The sequence below is a fragment of the Oncorhynchus gorbuscha genome, linkage group LG12 (assembly GCF_021184085.1).
Source record: "Oncorhynchus gorbuscha isolate QuinsamMale2020 ecotype Even-year linkage group LG12, OgorEven_v1.0, whole genome shotgun sequence".
NCBI lineage: Eukaryota > Metazoa > Chordata > Actinopteri > Salmoniformes > Salmonidae > Oncorhynchus > Oncorhynchus gorbuscha.
In genome coordinates this window covers 65,505,448-65,520,447 of record NC_060184.1, presented here as the reverse complement: position 1 = coordinate 65,520,447, position 15,000 = coordinate 65,505,448, and the positions used below count along the sequence as shown (strand labels likewise).

The following is a 15,000-nucleotide window of genomic DNA, read 5'->3' as shown; positions in this document are numbered from 1 at the left end:
AGCTGCATTAGAGTAGCCCCCGTGGCTAGCCGAGTGAACAGGGTATATTTGGGTGTGTATTGCATCGCTCGCACTCCACTACCCCACCATAGATGGTTCTGTAATGGCCTCAAATTACTGAGACAAACCCTGGAAATAGAGAGACAGGGAGAGAAAGAGAAAGAGAGGCCAGAGAGAAAAAGAGACAGATAGATAGATAGATAGAGAGAAAGAGAGCGAGAACGAGGGAGCGGGAGAGGGAGAGAAAAAGAGGGAGCGGGAGAGGGAGAGAAAAAGAGGCGAGAGAGAAAAAGAGAGACAGACAGAGAGAGAGAGACAGACAGACAGACAGAGAGAGAAAGAGAGAGACAGACAGAGAGAGAGAGACAGACAGAGAGAGAGAAAAAGAGAGAGACAGACAGAGAGACAGACAGAGAGGGAGAGAGAGACAGACAGACAGAGAGAAAAAGAGAGAGACAGACAGAGAGACAGACAGAGAGGGAGAGAGAGACAGACAGAGAGAAAGAGAGACAGACAGAGAGAGACAGACAGACAGAGAGAGAAAGAGAGAGACAGACAGAGAGAAAAAGAGAGACAGACAGACAGAAAGAGAGACAGACAGACAGAGAAAAAAAGAGAGAGACAGACAGACAGAGAGACAGACAGAGAGACAGAGAGAGACAGACAGAGAGACAGACAGAGAGAGGGAGAGACAGACAGAGAGACAGACAGAGAGAGGGAGAGAGAGACAGACAGAGAGAGAGGGAGAGAGAGAATGATCCTGAAAAGTAACCGCTATAATTGCTAAACCGCCCCATCGCTCCAAAAAAAGAAGGGAGGGAGAATAGGAGATAAAAAGAGAGAGAAAACCCTAATGGCTTAAAGTAGTCTCAGTGTCATCACATCGCAATGCAGGGAGGAGAGGAGGAGGGAGGAGAGGAGAAACAGGAGGGAGGAGAGGAGAAAGAGGAGGGAGGAGAGGAGAGGAGGAGGGAGGAGAGGAGAGGAGAAAGAGGAGAGAGGAGAGGAGAGAGGAGAGGAGAAAGAGGAGGGAGGAGAGGAGGAGATGAGAAAGAGGAGGGAGGAGAGGAGAGGAGGAGGGAGGAGAGTAGAAAGAGGAGGGAGGAGAGGAGAAAGAGGAGGGAGGAGAGGAGGAGGGAGGAGAGGAGAAAGAGGACGAAGGAGAGGAGAAAGAGGAGGGAGGAGAGGAAGAGGGAGGAGAGGAGAGGAGAAAGAGGAGGGAGGAGAGGAGAGGAGAAAGAGGAGGGAGGAGAGGAGGAGGGAGGAGAGGAGAGGGAGGAGAGGAGAAAGAGGAGGGAGGAGGAGAAAGAGGAGGGAGGAGAGGAGAGGAGAAGAGGAGAAAGAAGAGGGAGGAGAGGAGAGGAGGAGAGGAGAAAGAGGAGGGAGGAGAAGGGAGGAGAGGAAAGGAGGAGGGAGGAGAGGAGAAAAAGGAGGGAGGAGAGGAGAGGAAGAGATGGGGAGAGGAGAGGAGAAGAGAGGAGAGGAGAGAAGGAGTGAGGAGAGGAGAATGAGGGAGGAGAGGAGAGGAGAAGAGAGGAGAGGAGAGGAAGAGGGAGGAGAGGGGAAAGAGGAGGGAGGAGAGGAGAAAGAGGAGGGAGGAGAGGAGAGGAGAGGAAGAGGGAGGAGAGGAGAAAGAGGAGAGAGGAGAGGAGGGGAGAAAGAGGAGGGAGGAGAGGAGAAAGAGCTAGTCATAGTAAAAACATAAGGATGATTATGCTCAGAGTTTAGTCAAACAAATGCATAAACTGAGGCTGCATGTTTTGTTTAGCTACGATAAGGCAATAAACTATATACATATGCACACATTCATGCACAAACATACACACACACTACCTCAGTGTGTGTCCATTAGGGCCTTGCCTGGCCTACAGCTGCTATATGTAAATGGTTAGCAAGGCTACACTAATCTGAACAAGACTACAAACCTCCCGGAGCCTTATCACTCAGAAAACAAAACAAAAGAGACACACACACATGCACACACACACTCACGCACACACGCACACACACAGAGAGAGAAGCATTTAAAGTGTTGTTCAGCCCCCTGAGTCAGTGGGGTCTTTTGTTTAAAGGGGGGACTCAAACAAAGGCGGCCTTCTCCCCCCACTTTAATGTACAGGGGGAGAGGAGAGGGGGACCTAGGGGGGATGACAGACACAGCTCAGAAATAATTACCTCCATAAGATCCCATCTCCTTTTCTGTTTCTGAGACACGGAAGATTAAAAGTGTCTGATGGATGCAGAACGGTTGTTTCTTACTGCTTGGTTTGATGGATGGAGAACGGTTGTTTCTTACTGCTTGGTCTGATGGATGGAGAACGGTTGTTTCTTACTGCTCGGTCTGATGAATGCAGAACGGTTGTTTCTTACTGCTTGGTCTGATGGATGGAGAACGGTTGTTTCTTACTGCTTGGTCTGATGGATGGAGAACGGTTGTTTCTTACTGCTTGGTCTGATGGATGGAGAACGGTTGTTTCTTACTGCTTGGTCTGATGGATGGAGAACGGTTGTTTCTTACTGCTTGGTCTGATGGATGGAGAACGGTTGTTTCTTACTGCTTGGTCAGATGGATGGAGAACAGTTGTTTCTTACTGCTTGGTCTGATGGATGGAGAACGGTTGTTTCTTACTGCTTGGTTTGATGGATGGAGAACGGTTGTTTCTTACTGCTTGGTCTGATGGATGGAGAACGGTTGTTTCTTACTGCTTGGTTTGATGGATGGAGAACGGTTGTTTCTTACTGCTTGGTTTGATGGATGGAGAATGGTTGTTTCTTACTGCTTGGTCTGATGGATGGAGAACGGTTGTTTCTTACTGCTTGGTTTGATGGATGGAGAACGGTTGTTTCTTACTGCTTGGTCTGATGGATGGAGAACGGTTGTTTCTTACTGCTTGGTCTGATGGATGGAGAACGGTTGTTTCTTACTGCTTGGTCTGATGGATGGAGAACGGTTGTTTCTTACTGCTTGGTCTGATGGATGGAGAACAGTTGTTTCTTACTGCTTGGTCTGATGGATGGAGAACGGTTGTTTCTTACTGCTTGGTCTGATGGATGGAGAACGGTTGTTTCTTACTGCTTGGTCTGATGGATGGAGAATGGTTGTTTCTTACTGCTTGGTCTGATGGATGGAGAACAGTTGTTTCTTACTGCTTGGTCTGATGGATGGAGAACGGTTGTTTCTTACTGCTTGGTCTGATGGATGCAGAACGGTTGTTTCTTACTGCTTGGTCTGATGGATGGAGAACGGTTGTTTCTTACTGCTTGGTCTGATGGATGGAGAACGGTTGTTTCTTTCTGCTTGGTCTGATGGATGGAGAACGGTTGTTTCTTACTGCTTGGTCTGATGGATGGAGAACGGTTGTTTCTTACTGCTTGGTCTGATGGATGCAGAATGGTTGTTTCTTACTGCTTGGTCTGATGGATGGAGAACGGTTGTTTCGTACTGCTTGGCTGGTTCATAGGGCTGGTTCATAGGGCTGGTTCATAGGGCTGGTTCATAGGGCTGGTTCATAGGGAGATAAACAGTCTAATGGAGCAGCACTACACACACTGATACACTCTCAGAAGCAACTACTGCACAATCAATCCTTTTCGCTTCAGATTCTTCGTCTCTTATCGTTTAACATTTCATGTTTTTTTCTTTCAATAACATAACAGTGTGTCTGTCACCGTTTCAAACATGATCTATCAGCCATTAGTTTAATCTTACAACTGAGGATGGAAAAACGTGACTGAGAACCAGTCCATTTGTCCTGCATGTACATCTATGTTAAAGTTCTCATAGCAGCTCTATTCACCATCTAACTCTGTTATACAAACACGGGGGGGAAAACAATCATCTCATTTGGACTAACAACTTTTGGCCTCTGTTCAAAGCCAGACAACAAAATGGCTGAACTCGCTGTGTCATGTTGTGGAGGAATTCATTCTCCCTGTCTGGGATCTAAACTGGCATTCTCTATCAAGTCAATTTCCTTAACCTCTGCTGAATCTCCATAGGGTAGGAGGATTCATAAACACATACACACACAAAGGACGTGCACACACACACATGAAGGACGCGCACACACACACATGAAGGACGTGCACACACACACATGAAGGACGTGCACACACACACATGAAGGACGTGCACACACACACATGGGTACAGAACATGGGTGGTGAGTGTTTTTGTTTCACATTTTTATGGGGAAACCATTTTAACAAGCTCAAGTGTGTGTAAAAAGCTGCGTTGGTCGGCTCTTAGATTACATTGATTTACAAATGGGGGAACTCCACTTAAAACTCATGTTTAACCACATCACACTCACATGCTCACTCACACGCTCACAAACACGCACACACACTTAGCTCTATGGTGTTTACCTAGAGTAAATGAGGAGACAACTGGGCAATGACATGGGGAGTTACCGTCACCTAGGGACAACGGACAGTGAGAGATTCTCAGACACACCCACACGAAGCGAGACATGTTGATTACTACACTGCTAACTTACTGAGAAGTCACAGGGAAAGGGGTGGGAGAGAGAGTGAGATAAATACTATTTTCTCGACTACAGCGACTCTCGTCCACCTTCCCTAGCCCCACATACAGATAGAACAAGTCCTAATAATTAGACAATAAAACCAGCATCAAACCTATTTCATGAAATCCACTCACAGGTATTGTCCTGAGCAATAGCAGACTGTTATACCCAGTGTGCCAGAGTTCTGCTTTAACAGAAAGACACCTCTCAGCACTTCAATAAATATGGTTCATACCGACCAGTAACTAACCAATAGAAACTGTACAGGACAGGAGTTATGCAGCAGCAGAAACAAATGCTAAACTCACATGTACATAATCATCCACATGTACATAATCATCCACATGTACATAATCATCCACATGTACATAATCATCCACATGTACATAATCATCCACATGAACTCAGTCTGTTCCCTATAGGCAATTATACAATCACATCTGCTCCATTGCAAAGAAAGTTCAGGTATTCTGAAAGGCCTGAAATGAATATCCACACTTCTCTCCAGCTGTCTCCTTTATAGTGTAAAAGGAAACAGGTAAATCAGTTTTACTAGGTACTTGGTGAAATAATACCGCGGTTCCCCAAAAAATGATGCAGTATGGGAAGAAGCAGGGTGTCCAAGAACATGCCCAGCAGCGTCAACTCAAACCCTACACATCCTCCTTAGTGGAAATGCACTATGTGGCATACAACTGGGGGTATATAACCCCCCCCCCAAAAAAAATGTGTTTAACAGTGGAACATTTGAAACAAATATTTGCATAGTTGTGGAGGAGACCGAAATGGACAGGAGCAGAGATTGAATGGAGAAAAAAAGTGAGTGTGTGTGAGTGTATGTGAGTGTGAGTGTGTGTGAGTGTGTATGAGTGAGTGTATGTGAATGTGTGTGTGTGTGTGAGTGTGTGTGTATGAGTGAGTGTATGTGAGTGTGTGTGTGTGTGAGTGTGTATGAGTGTGTGTGTGTGTGTGTGTGTGTGTGTGTGTGTGTGTGTGTGTGTGTGTGTGTGTGTGTGTGTGTGTGTGTGTGTGTGTGTGTGTGTGTGTGTGTGTGTGTGTGTGTGTGTGTGTGTGTGTGTGTGAGTGAGTGTATGTGAATGTGTGTGTATGAGTGAGTGTGTATGAGTGAGTGTGTGTGTGTGTGTGTGTGTGTGTGTGTGTGTGTGTGTGTGTGTGTGTGTGTGTGTGTGTGTGTGTGTGTGTGTGTGTGTGTGTGTGTGTGTGTGTGTGTGTGTGAGTGAGTGTATGTGAATGTATGTGTGTGTGAGTGTGTATGAGTGAGTGTATGTGAGTGTGTGTGTGTGTGATGGTGTGTGTGTGTGTGTGTGTGTGTGTGTGTGTTGTGTGTGTGTGTGTGTGTGAGTGTGTATGAGTGAGTGTATGTGAATGTGTGTGTGTGTGAGTGTGTATGAGTGAGTGTGTGTGTGTGTGTGTGTGTGTGTGTGTGTGTGTGTGTGTGTGTGTGTGTGTGTGTGTGTGTGTGTGTGTGTGTGTGTGTGTGTGTGTGTGTGTGTGTGTGTGTGTGTGTGTGTGTGTGTGTGAGTGAGTGAGTGTATGTGAATGTATGTGTGTGTGAGTGTGTATGAGTGAGTGTATGTGAGTGTGTGTGTGTGTGTGTGTGTGTGTGTGTGTGTGTGTGTGTGTGTGTGTGTGTGTGTGTGTGTGTGTGTGTGTGTGTGTGTGTGTGTGTGTGTGTGTGTGTGTGTGTGTGTGTGTGTGTGTGTGTGTGTGTGTGTGTGTGTGTGTGTGTGTGTGTGTGTGTGTGTGTGAGTGTGTATGAGTGAGTGTATGTGAATGTATGTGTGTGAGACAGAATAAACTTTTAGGGAGAATAGGGGTGTATGTGTGTTAAAAGGCACAGTAATGATTTATCTATCCTGGCTTGTCTTGTGGACCCAACTCCCTTGTGGACCCAACCCAAATCTGAATCACCTGTGATCCACTTCTAATTAAAACCAAACGTATAAACGGCCTACTTCTCTCTCAATATGGCAGCTCTCTCTTCTTTTCTCCATACGGTCAAGGCTGTGTGTGTGTGTGTGTGTGTGTGTGTGTGTGTGTGTGTGTGTGTGTGTGTGTGTGTGTGTGTGTGTGTGTGTGTGTGTGTGTGTGTGTGTGTGTGTGTGTGTGTGTGTGTGTGTGTGTGTGTGTGTGTGTGTGTGTGTGTGTGTGTGTGTGTGTGTGTAGAGAGAGCTGCTATCACATGTGGTTCTCAGTACTGGACACATCTGGTTTGCGGGTCCATATATAAACAGGACACTTTGGGGAGCACAGATTAATGTCTAACACACACACACACACACACACTAAAAGTGCACTGGAATGCCATTCAAAACGTGTTAGCCGTCCCTCCCGACAGGTCAAGCAAAGCAAAAACAAGTTAAGCACTCATTTCATTGTGCCGGATTAGCATAGGAATGATTATATAATAGACTATGACTGTGTCTTCTGGTTTAAATTACAACCCCCCCCCCTCTACACCGTAACCCCCCGACTCAAAGAAAACCATTCATCTTTTTTTTGTCTCTCAGAATGTTTTACAGTTCTGCTACACTTATTAGTGGCTGGCAGACCCTGGGCTTTTAAATGAAAGCCAAATTGCTTTGGTCATGAGAAAGGAAATGAAGGCTCACTCCAGGGAAAGACGTGTATGTGTGTGTGTGTGTGTGTGTGTGTGTGTGTGTGTGTGTGTGTGTGTGTGTGTGTGTGTGTGTGTGTGTGTGTGTGTGTGTGTGTGTGTGTGTGTGTGTGTGTGTGTGTGATCCTCCCAAAGGCAGAGTTTCATAAGTCTGGGATGCCTGGGATGTCCCCGCACAGGGGACGGCAGAGTGTGTGTGTGTGTGTTGGTGATATAAGCGTAGCACCATAATGGGAACAGCGTGCTCATTTTGGGGAGATTAGGTGGACTGCACTGCCTGACTCAAAAGACGTGATCTGAGTACGGCGGGTGAGAGGGATGGAGAGAGGGAGCGAGGGTTGTAGAGAGGGAGGGAAGAAGGAGGGAGGGAGGAATGGAGGGAAGGAGGGTGGGATGGAGGGAGGGATTGATGCTGAATAGGTAGTTAAATTGTTAATCAAATAGTTACCTGCACTATCTGCATTGACCCATTTTGCACTAACTCTTTTGACTCATCACTTACACTGCTGCTACTGTGTATTATCAATCCTGTTGCCTGGTCACTTTATCCCTACATATACATGTATATATCTACCTGCATTGCCTCGTACCCCTGCACATGGACTCGGTACTGGTACCCTGTGTATATAGCCATGTTATCATTGACTCAGTACTGGTACCCTGTGTATATAGCCATGTTATCATTGACTCAGTACTGGTACCCTGTGTATGTAGCCATGTTATCATTGACTCAGTACTGGTACCCTGTGTATATAGCCATGTTATCATTGACTCAGTACTGGTACCCTGTGTATGTAGCCATGTTATCATTGACTCAGTACTGGTACCCTGTGTATATAGCCATGTTATCATTGACTCAGTACTGGTACCCTGTGTATGTAGCCATGTTATCATTGACTCTGTACTGGTACCCTGTGTATATAGCCATGTTATCATGGACTCGGTACTGGTACCCTGTGTATATAGCCATGTTATCATTGACTCAGTACTGGTACCCTGTGTATATAGCCATGTTATCATTGACTCAGTACTGGTACCCTGTGTATGTAGCCATGTTATCATGGACTCGGTACTGGTACCCTGTGTATATAGCCATGTTATCATGGACTCGGTACTGGTACCCTGTGTATATAGCCATGTTATCATTGACTCAGTACTGGTACCCTGTGTATGTAGCCATGTTATCATTGACTCAGTACTGGTACCCTGTGTATATAGCCATGTTATCATGGACTCGGTACTGGTACCCTGTGTATATAGCCATGTTATCATTGACTCGGTACTGGTACCCTGTGTATATAGCCATGTTATCATTGACTCGGTACTGGTACCCTGTGTATATAGCCATGTTATCATTGACTCGGTACTGGTACCCTGTGTATATAGCCATGTTATCATTGACTCGGTACTGGTACCCTGTGTATATAGCCATGTTATCATTGACTCGGTACTGGTACCCTGTGTATATAGCCATGTTATCATTGACTCGGTACTGGTACCCTGTGTATATAGCCATGTTATCATTGACTCGGTACTGGTACCCTGTGTATATAGCCATGTTATCATTGACTCAGTACTGGTACCCTGTGTATATAGCCATGTTATCATTGACTCGGTACTGGTACCCTGTGTATATAGCCATGTTATCATTGACTCAGTACTGGTACCCTGTGTATATAGCCATGTTATCATTGACTCGGTACTGGTACCCTGTGTATATAGCCATGTTATCATGGACTCATTGAGTACTGGTACCCTGTGTATATAGCCATGTTATCATGGACTCGGTACTGGTACCCTGTGTATATAGCCATGTTATCATTGACTCGGTACTGGTACCCTGTGTATATAGCCATGTTATCATTGACTCGGTACTGGTACCCTGTGTATATAGCCATGTTATCATGGACTCAGTACTGGTACCCTGTGTATATAGCCATGTTATCATGGACTCAGTACTGGTACCCTGTGTATATAGCCATGTTATCATGGACTCAGTACTGGTACCCTGTGTATATAGCCATGTTATCATGGACTCGGTACTGGTACCCTGTGTATATAGCCATGTTATCATTGACTCGGTACTGGTACCCTGTGTATATAGCCATGTTATCATTGACTCGGTACTGGTACCCTGTGTATATAGCCATGTTATCATGGACTCGGTACTGGTACCCTGTGTATATAGCCATGTTATCATTGACTCGGTACTGGTACCCTGTGTATATAGCCATGTTATCATTGACTCGGTACTGGTACCCTGTGTATATAGCCATGTTATCATTGACTCGGTACTGGTACCCTGTGTATATAGCCATGTTATCATTGACTCAGTACTGGTACCCTGTGTATATAGCCATGTTATCATTGACTCGGTACTGGTACCCTGTGTATATAGCCATGTTATCATTGACTCAGTACTGGTACCCTGTGTATATAGCCATGTTATCATGTTATTGACTCGGTACTGGTACCCTGTGTATATAGCCATGTTATCATGGACTCAGTACTGGTACCCTGTGTATATAGCCATGTTATCATGGACTCGGTACTGGTACCCTGTGTATATAGCCATGTTATCATTGACTCGGTACTGGTACCCTGTGTATATAGCCATGTTATCATTGACTCGGTACTGGTACCCTGTGTATATAGCCATGTTATCATGGACTCAGTACTGGTACCCTGTGTATATAGCCATGTTATCATGGACTCAGTACTGGTACCCTGTGTATATAGCCATGTTATCATGGACTCAGTACTGGTACCCTGTGTATATAGCCATGTTATCATGGACTCGGTACTGGTACCCTGTGTATATAGCCATGTTATCATTGACTCGGTACTGGTACCCTGTGTATATAGCCATGTTATCATTGACTCGGTACTGGTACCCTGTGTATATAGCCATGTTATCATGGACTCGGTACTGGTACCCTGTGTATATAGCCATGTTATCATTGACTCGGTACTGGTACCCTGTGTATATAGCCATGTTATCATTGACTCGGTACTGGTACCCTGTGTATATAGCCATGTTATCATGGACTCAGTACTGGTACCCTGTGTATATAGCCATGTTATCATTGACTCAGTACTGGTACCCTGTGTATATAGCCATGTTATCATTGACTCGGTACTGGTACCCTGTGTATATAGCCATGTTATCATGGACTCGGTACTGGTACCCTGTGTATATAGCCATGTTATCATTGACTCGGTACTGGTACCCTGTGTATATAGCCATGTTATCATGGACTCGGTACTGGTACCCTGTGTATATAGCCATGTTATCATGGACTCGGTACTGGTACCCTGTGTATATAGCCATGTTATCATGGACTCATTGGTACTGGTACCCTGTGTATATAGCCATGTTATCATTGACTCGGTACTGGTACCCTGTGTATATAGCCATGTTATCATTGACTCGGTACTGGTACCCTGTGTATATAGCCATGTTATCATTGACTCGGTACTGGTACCCTGTGTATATAGCCATGTTATCATGGACTCAGTACTGGTACCCTGTGTATATAGCCATGTTATCATTGACTCGGTACTGGTACCCTGTGTATGTAGCCATGTTATCATTGACTCAGTACTGGTACCCTGTGTATATAGCCATGTTATCATTGACTCAGTACTGGTACCCTGTGTATATAGCCATGTTATCATTGACTCAGTACTGGTACCCTGTGTATATAGCCATGTTATCATGGACTCGGTACTGGTACCCTGTGTATATAGCCATGTTATCATTGACTCGGTACTGGTACCCTGTGTATATAGCCATGTTATCATTGACTCAGTACTGGTACCCTGTGTATATAGCCATGTTATCATTGACTCGGTACTGGTACCCTGTGTATATAGCCATGTTATCATTGACTCAGTACTGGTACCCTGTGTATATAGCCATGTTATCATTGACTCAGTACTGGTACCCTGTGTATATAGCCATGTTATCATTGACTCGGTACTGGTACCCTGTGTATATAGCCATGTTATCATTGACTCAGTACTGGTACCCTGTGTATATAGCCATGTTATCATTGACTCAGTACTGGTACCCTGTGTATATAGCCATGTTATCATTGACTCGGTACTGGTACCCTGTGTATATAGCCATGTTATCATTGACTCAGTACTGGTACCCTGTGTATATAGCCATGTTATCATTGACTCGGTACTGGTACCCTGTGTATATAGCCATGTTATCATTGACTCAGTACTGGTACCCTGTGTATATAGCCATGTTATCATTGACTCGGTACTGGTACCCTGTGTATATAGCCATGTTATCATTGACTCAGTACTGGTACCCTGTGTATATAGCCATGTTATCATTGACTCAGTACTGGTACCCTGTGTATATAGCCATGTTATCATTGACTCAGTACTGGTACCCTGTGTATATAGCCATGTTATCATTGACTCAGTACTGGTACCCTGTGTATGTAGCCATGTTATCGTTACTCATTGTGTATTTATTCCTCGCGCTATTTTTATTAATTTCTTTTTAAAAAATTCTCTCTGCATTTTTAGGAAGTAAGCCTTTCGTTGTTTACGAAGCATGTGACAAATAACATTTGATTTTATTCGATGAGGGAGGGAGGGAGGGAGGGGTAGATGAATGTGGTGGTAAAGGGTTTTGGCAGAGATGGAGGAAGAGATGGTTTGGTTGTGGTAGCAGGAAGGAACGGGCGTGGGTAAAGAATGGGGGAAACAAGGACTTAGACTAGTATGCTGTGGGTCCAAGTCCCATGTTTCAAATCTAATCCAAGAAAACCCATATAAAAACGACTAAACCATTACCTTGTTGTTGAGGGCAGTCTTTGACGTGGTAGAGTTGGTGTAGATTCAGGCCATCTTCCTCTCCTCCCAGCCCCTGCTGGTGGAGCTGTAGCTTCCTCAGACCCTCGTTCTGCTGGTGGCGGGGGGAGCGAGCGTGCTGCACCAGGTTCAGACAGGCTTTGGTGGAGTAGTCACACAGGGCACAGTAGTACACACACTGCTCACCGCTGCATGCACTCTCCTGCTTCTGCAAGTGCTGTAGGAGAGAGGAGGAGAGAGTAGAGATTGTTAACATTTGTATGAGAAATAGCTTTTTGATTGATGGTCAAGGACAAAGGTGCAGACAGCAAACTTGCCTATACCTGAAGCACAGTATTCTGGGACTCACTATTATCTAGTAGGACAAAAACAGTAGAGCCAATGTTTAAAATGTAGGAAAGAGAAATCAACAAAGGATATTTCTGAGCGGACAGGAAAACAAACCCAGTGTGCTTAGAAGAATGAAAGGATGGTAATAAACGAATGGAAGAAAAGCCCGATGGTACTGACAAGAAGGAGAGGAGGAACAAAATGAGGAGAGGAGAGACTCAAGTCAGGAGAGGAGAGACAAAGTGAGTAGAGGAGAGACAAAGTGAGGAGAGGAGAGACTCAAGTCAGGAGAGGAGAGACAAAGTGAGTAGAGGAGAACAAAGTGAGGAGAGGAGAGACAACGTGAGGAGAGGAGAGACTCAAGTCAGGAGAGGAGAGACAAAGTGAGTAGAGGAGAACAAAGTGAGGAGAGGAGAGACTCAAGTGAGGAGAGGAGAGACAAAGTGAGGAGAGGAGAGACAAAGTGAGTAGAGGAGAACAAAGTGAGGAGAGGAGAGACAACGTGAGGAGAGGAGAGACTCAAGTGAGAAGAGGAGAACAAAGTGAGGAGAGGAGAGACAAAGTGAGGAGAGGGGAGACAAAGTGAGGAGAGGAGAACAAAGTGAGGAGAGGAGAGACAAAGTGAGGAGAGGAGACAAAGTGAGGAGAGGAGAGACAAAGTGAGCAGAGGAGAACAAAGTGAGGAGAGGAGAGACAAAGTGAGGGGAGGAGAGACTGAAATCAGGAGAGGAGAGACAAAGTGAGGAGAGGAGAGACAAAATGAGGAGAGGAGAGACTCAAGTCAGGAGAGGAGAGACAATGTGAGGAGAGGAGAGACAAAGTGAGGAGAGGAAAGGCAATGTGAGGAGAGGAGAGACAAAGTGTGAAGAGGAGAGACAAAATGAGGAGAGGAGAGAAAAAATGAGGAGAGGAGAGACAATGTGAGGAGAGGAGAGACAATGTGAGGAGAGGAGAGACAAAGTGAGGAGAGGAGAGACAATGTGAGGAGAGGAAAGGCAATGTGAGGAGAGACAAAGTGAGGAGAGGACAGACAATGTGAGGAGAGGAGAGACAAAGTGAGGAGAGGAGAGACAATGTGAGGGGAGGAGAGACAAAGTGAGGAGAGGAGAGACAAAGTGAGGAGAGGAGAGACAAAGTGAGGAGAGGAGAGACAAACTGAGGAGAGGAAGGACAATGTGAGGAGAGGAGAGGCAATGTGAGGAGAGACTCAAGTCAGGAGAGGAGAGACAAAGTGAGGAGAGGAGAGACAAAGTGAGGAGAGGAGAGACAATGTGGGGAGAGACAAAGTGAGGAGAGACAAAGTGAGGAGAGGAGAGACTCAAGTCAGGAGAGGAGAGACAAAGTGAGGAGAGGAGAGACAATGTGAGGAGAGGAGAGACAACGTGAGGAGAGGAGAGACAAAGTGAGGAGAGGAGAGACAACGTTTGGAGAGGAGAGACAAAGTGAGGAGAGGAGAGACAAAATGAGGAGAGGAGAGACTCAAATCAGGAGAGGAGAGACTCAAGTCAGGAGAGGAGAGACAAAGTGAGGAGAGGAGAACAAAGTGAGGAGAGGAGAGACAAAGTGAGGAGAGGAGAGACTCAAGTGAGGAGAGGGGAGACAAAGTGAGGAGAGGAGAGAAAGTGAGGAGAGGAGAGACAATGTGAGGAGAGGAGAGACAAAGTGAGGAGAGGAGAACAAAGTGTGGAGAGGAGAGACAACGTGAGGAGAAGAGAGACAAAGTGTGGAGAGGAGAGACAAAGTGAGGAGAGGGGAGACAAAGTGAGGAGAGGAGAGACAAAGTGAGGAGAGGAGAGACAACGTGTGGAGAGGAGAGACAAAGTGTGGAGAGGAGAGACAAAGTGTGGAGAGGAGAGACAAAGTGTGGAGAGGAGAGACAATGTGAGGTGAGGAGAGACAAAGTGAGGAGAGGAGAGACAAAGTGAGGAGAAGAGAGACAATGTGAGGACAGGAGAGACAAAGTGTGGAGAGGAGAGAAAAAATGAGGAGAGGAGAGACAATGTGAGGAGAGGAGAGACAATGTGAGGAGAGGAGAGACAATGTGAGGAGAGGAGAGACAAAGTGAGGAGAGGAGAGGAAATGTGAGGAGAGGAGAGACAATGTGAGGAGAGGAGAAACAAAGTGAGGAGAGGAGAGACTCAAGTCAGGAGAGGAGAGACAAAGTGAGGATAGGAGAGACAAAGTGAGGAGATGAGAGACTCAAGTGAGGAGAGGAGAGACAAAGTGAGGAGAGGGGAGATTATGTGTGGAGAGGGGAGATAATGTGAGGAGAGGGGAGATAATATGAGGAGAGGGGAGATAATGTGTGGAGGGGAGAGACAAAGTGTGGAGAGGAGAGACAAAGTGTGGAGAGGAGAGACAAAGTGAGGAGAGGAGAGACAAAGTGAGGAGAGGAGGTACAAAATGAGGAGAGGGGAGACAAAGTGAGGAGAGGAGAGACAAACAGTGTGTGTAAGAGGGTGTGTGTGAGTGTGTGTATATCCCTAGCTGAGCTTCCTAAATCTACTCTTCAAACAAAATACTAAAACTAAGAACACAAAAGTCATAAGACTAAGAGTGTGTAGAGGCAGAGCTGTTTTGTGTGTGAGAAGCATGTTGTCCAGCTCTCGTTGTTATTATGAACAGCAGGGAAGGTGCTGTCAGTTGTAAGCTTGAATTTTGACCAAC

At 45.7% G+C, this 15,000-nt stretch overlaps 1 protein-coding gene across 1 annotated transcript in view; it reads right to left on the bottom strand.

The window, feature by feature from the left end:
* zfhx4 (zinc finger homeobox 4) overlaps positions 1–15,000 on the bottom strand; it is a 165,565-nt gene that overhangs the window by 52,040 nt on the left and 98,525 nt on the right. The window contains 1 exon segment of the mRNA XM_046292642.1: positions 11,986–12,220. Coding sequence (XP_046148598.1) covers positions 11,986–12,220 — 235 coding nt within the window.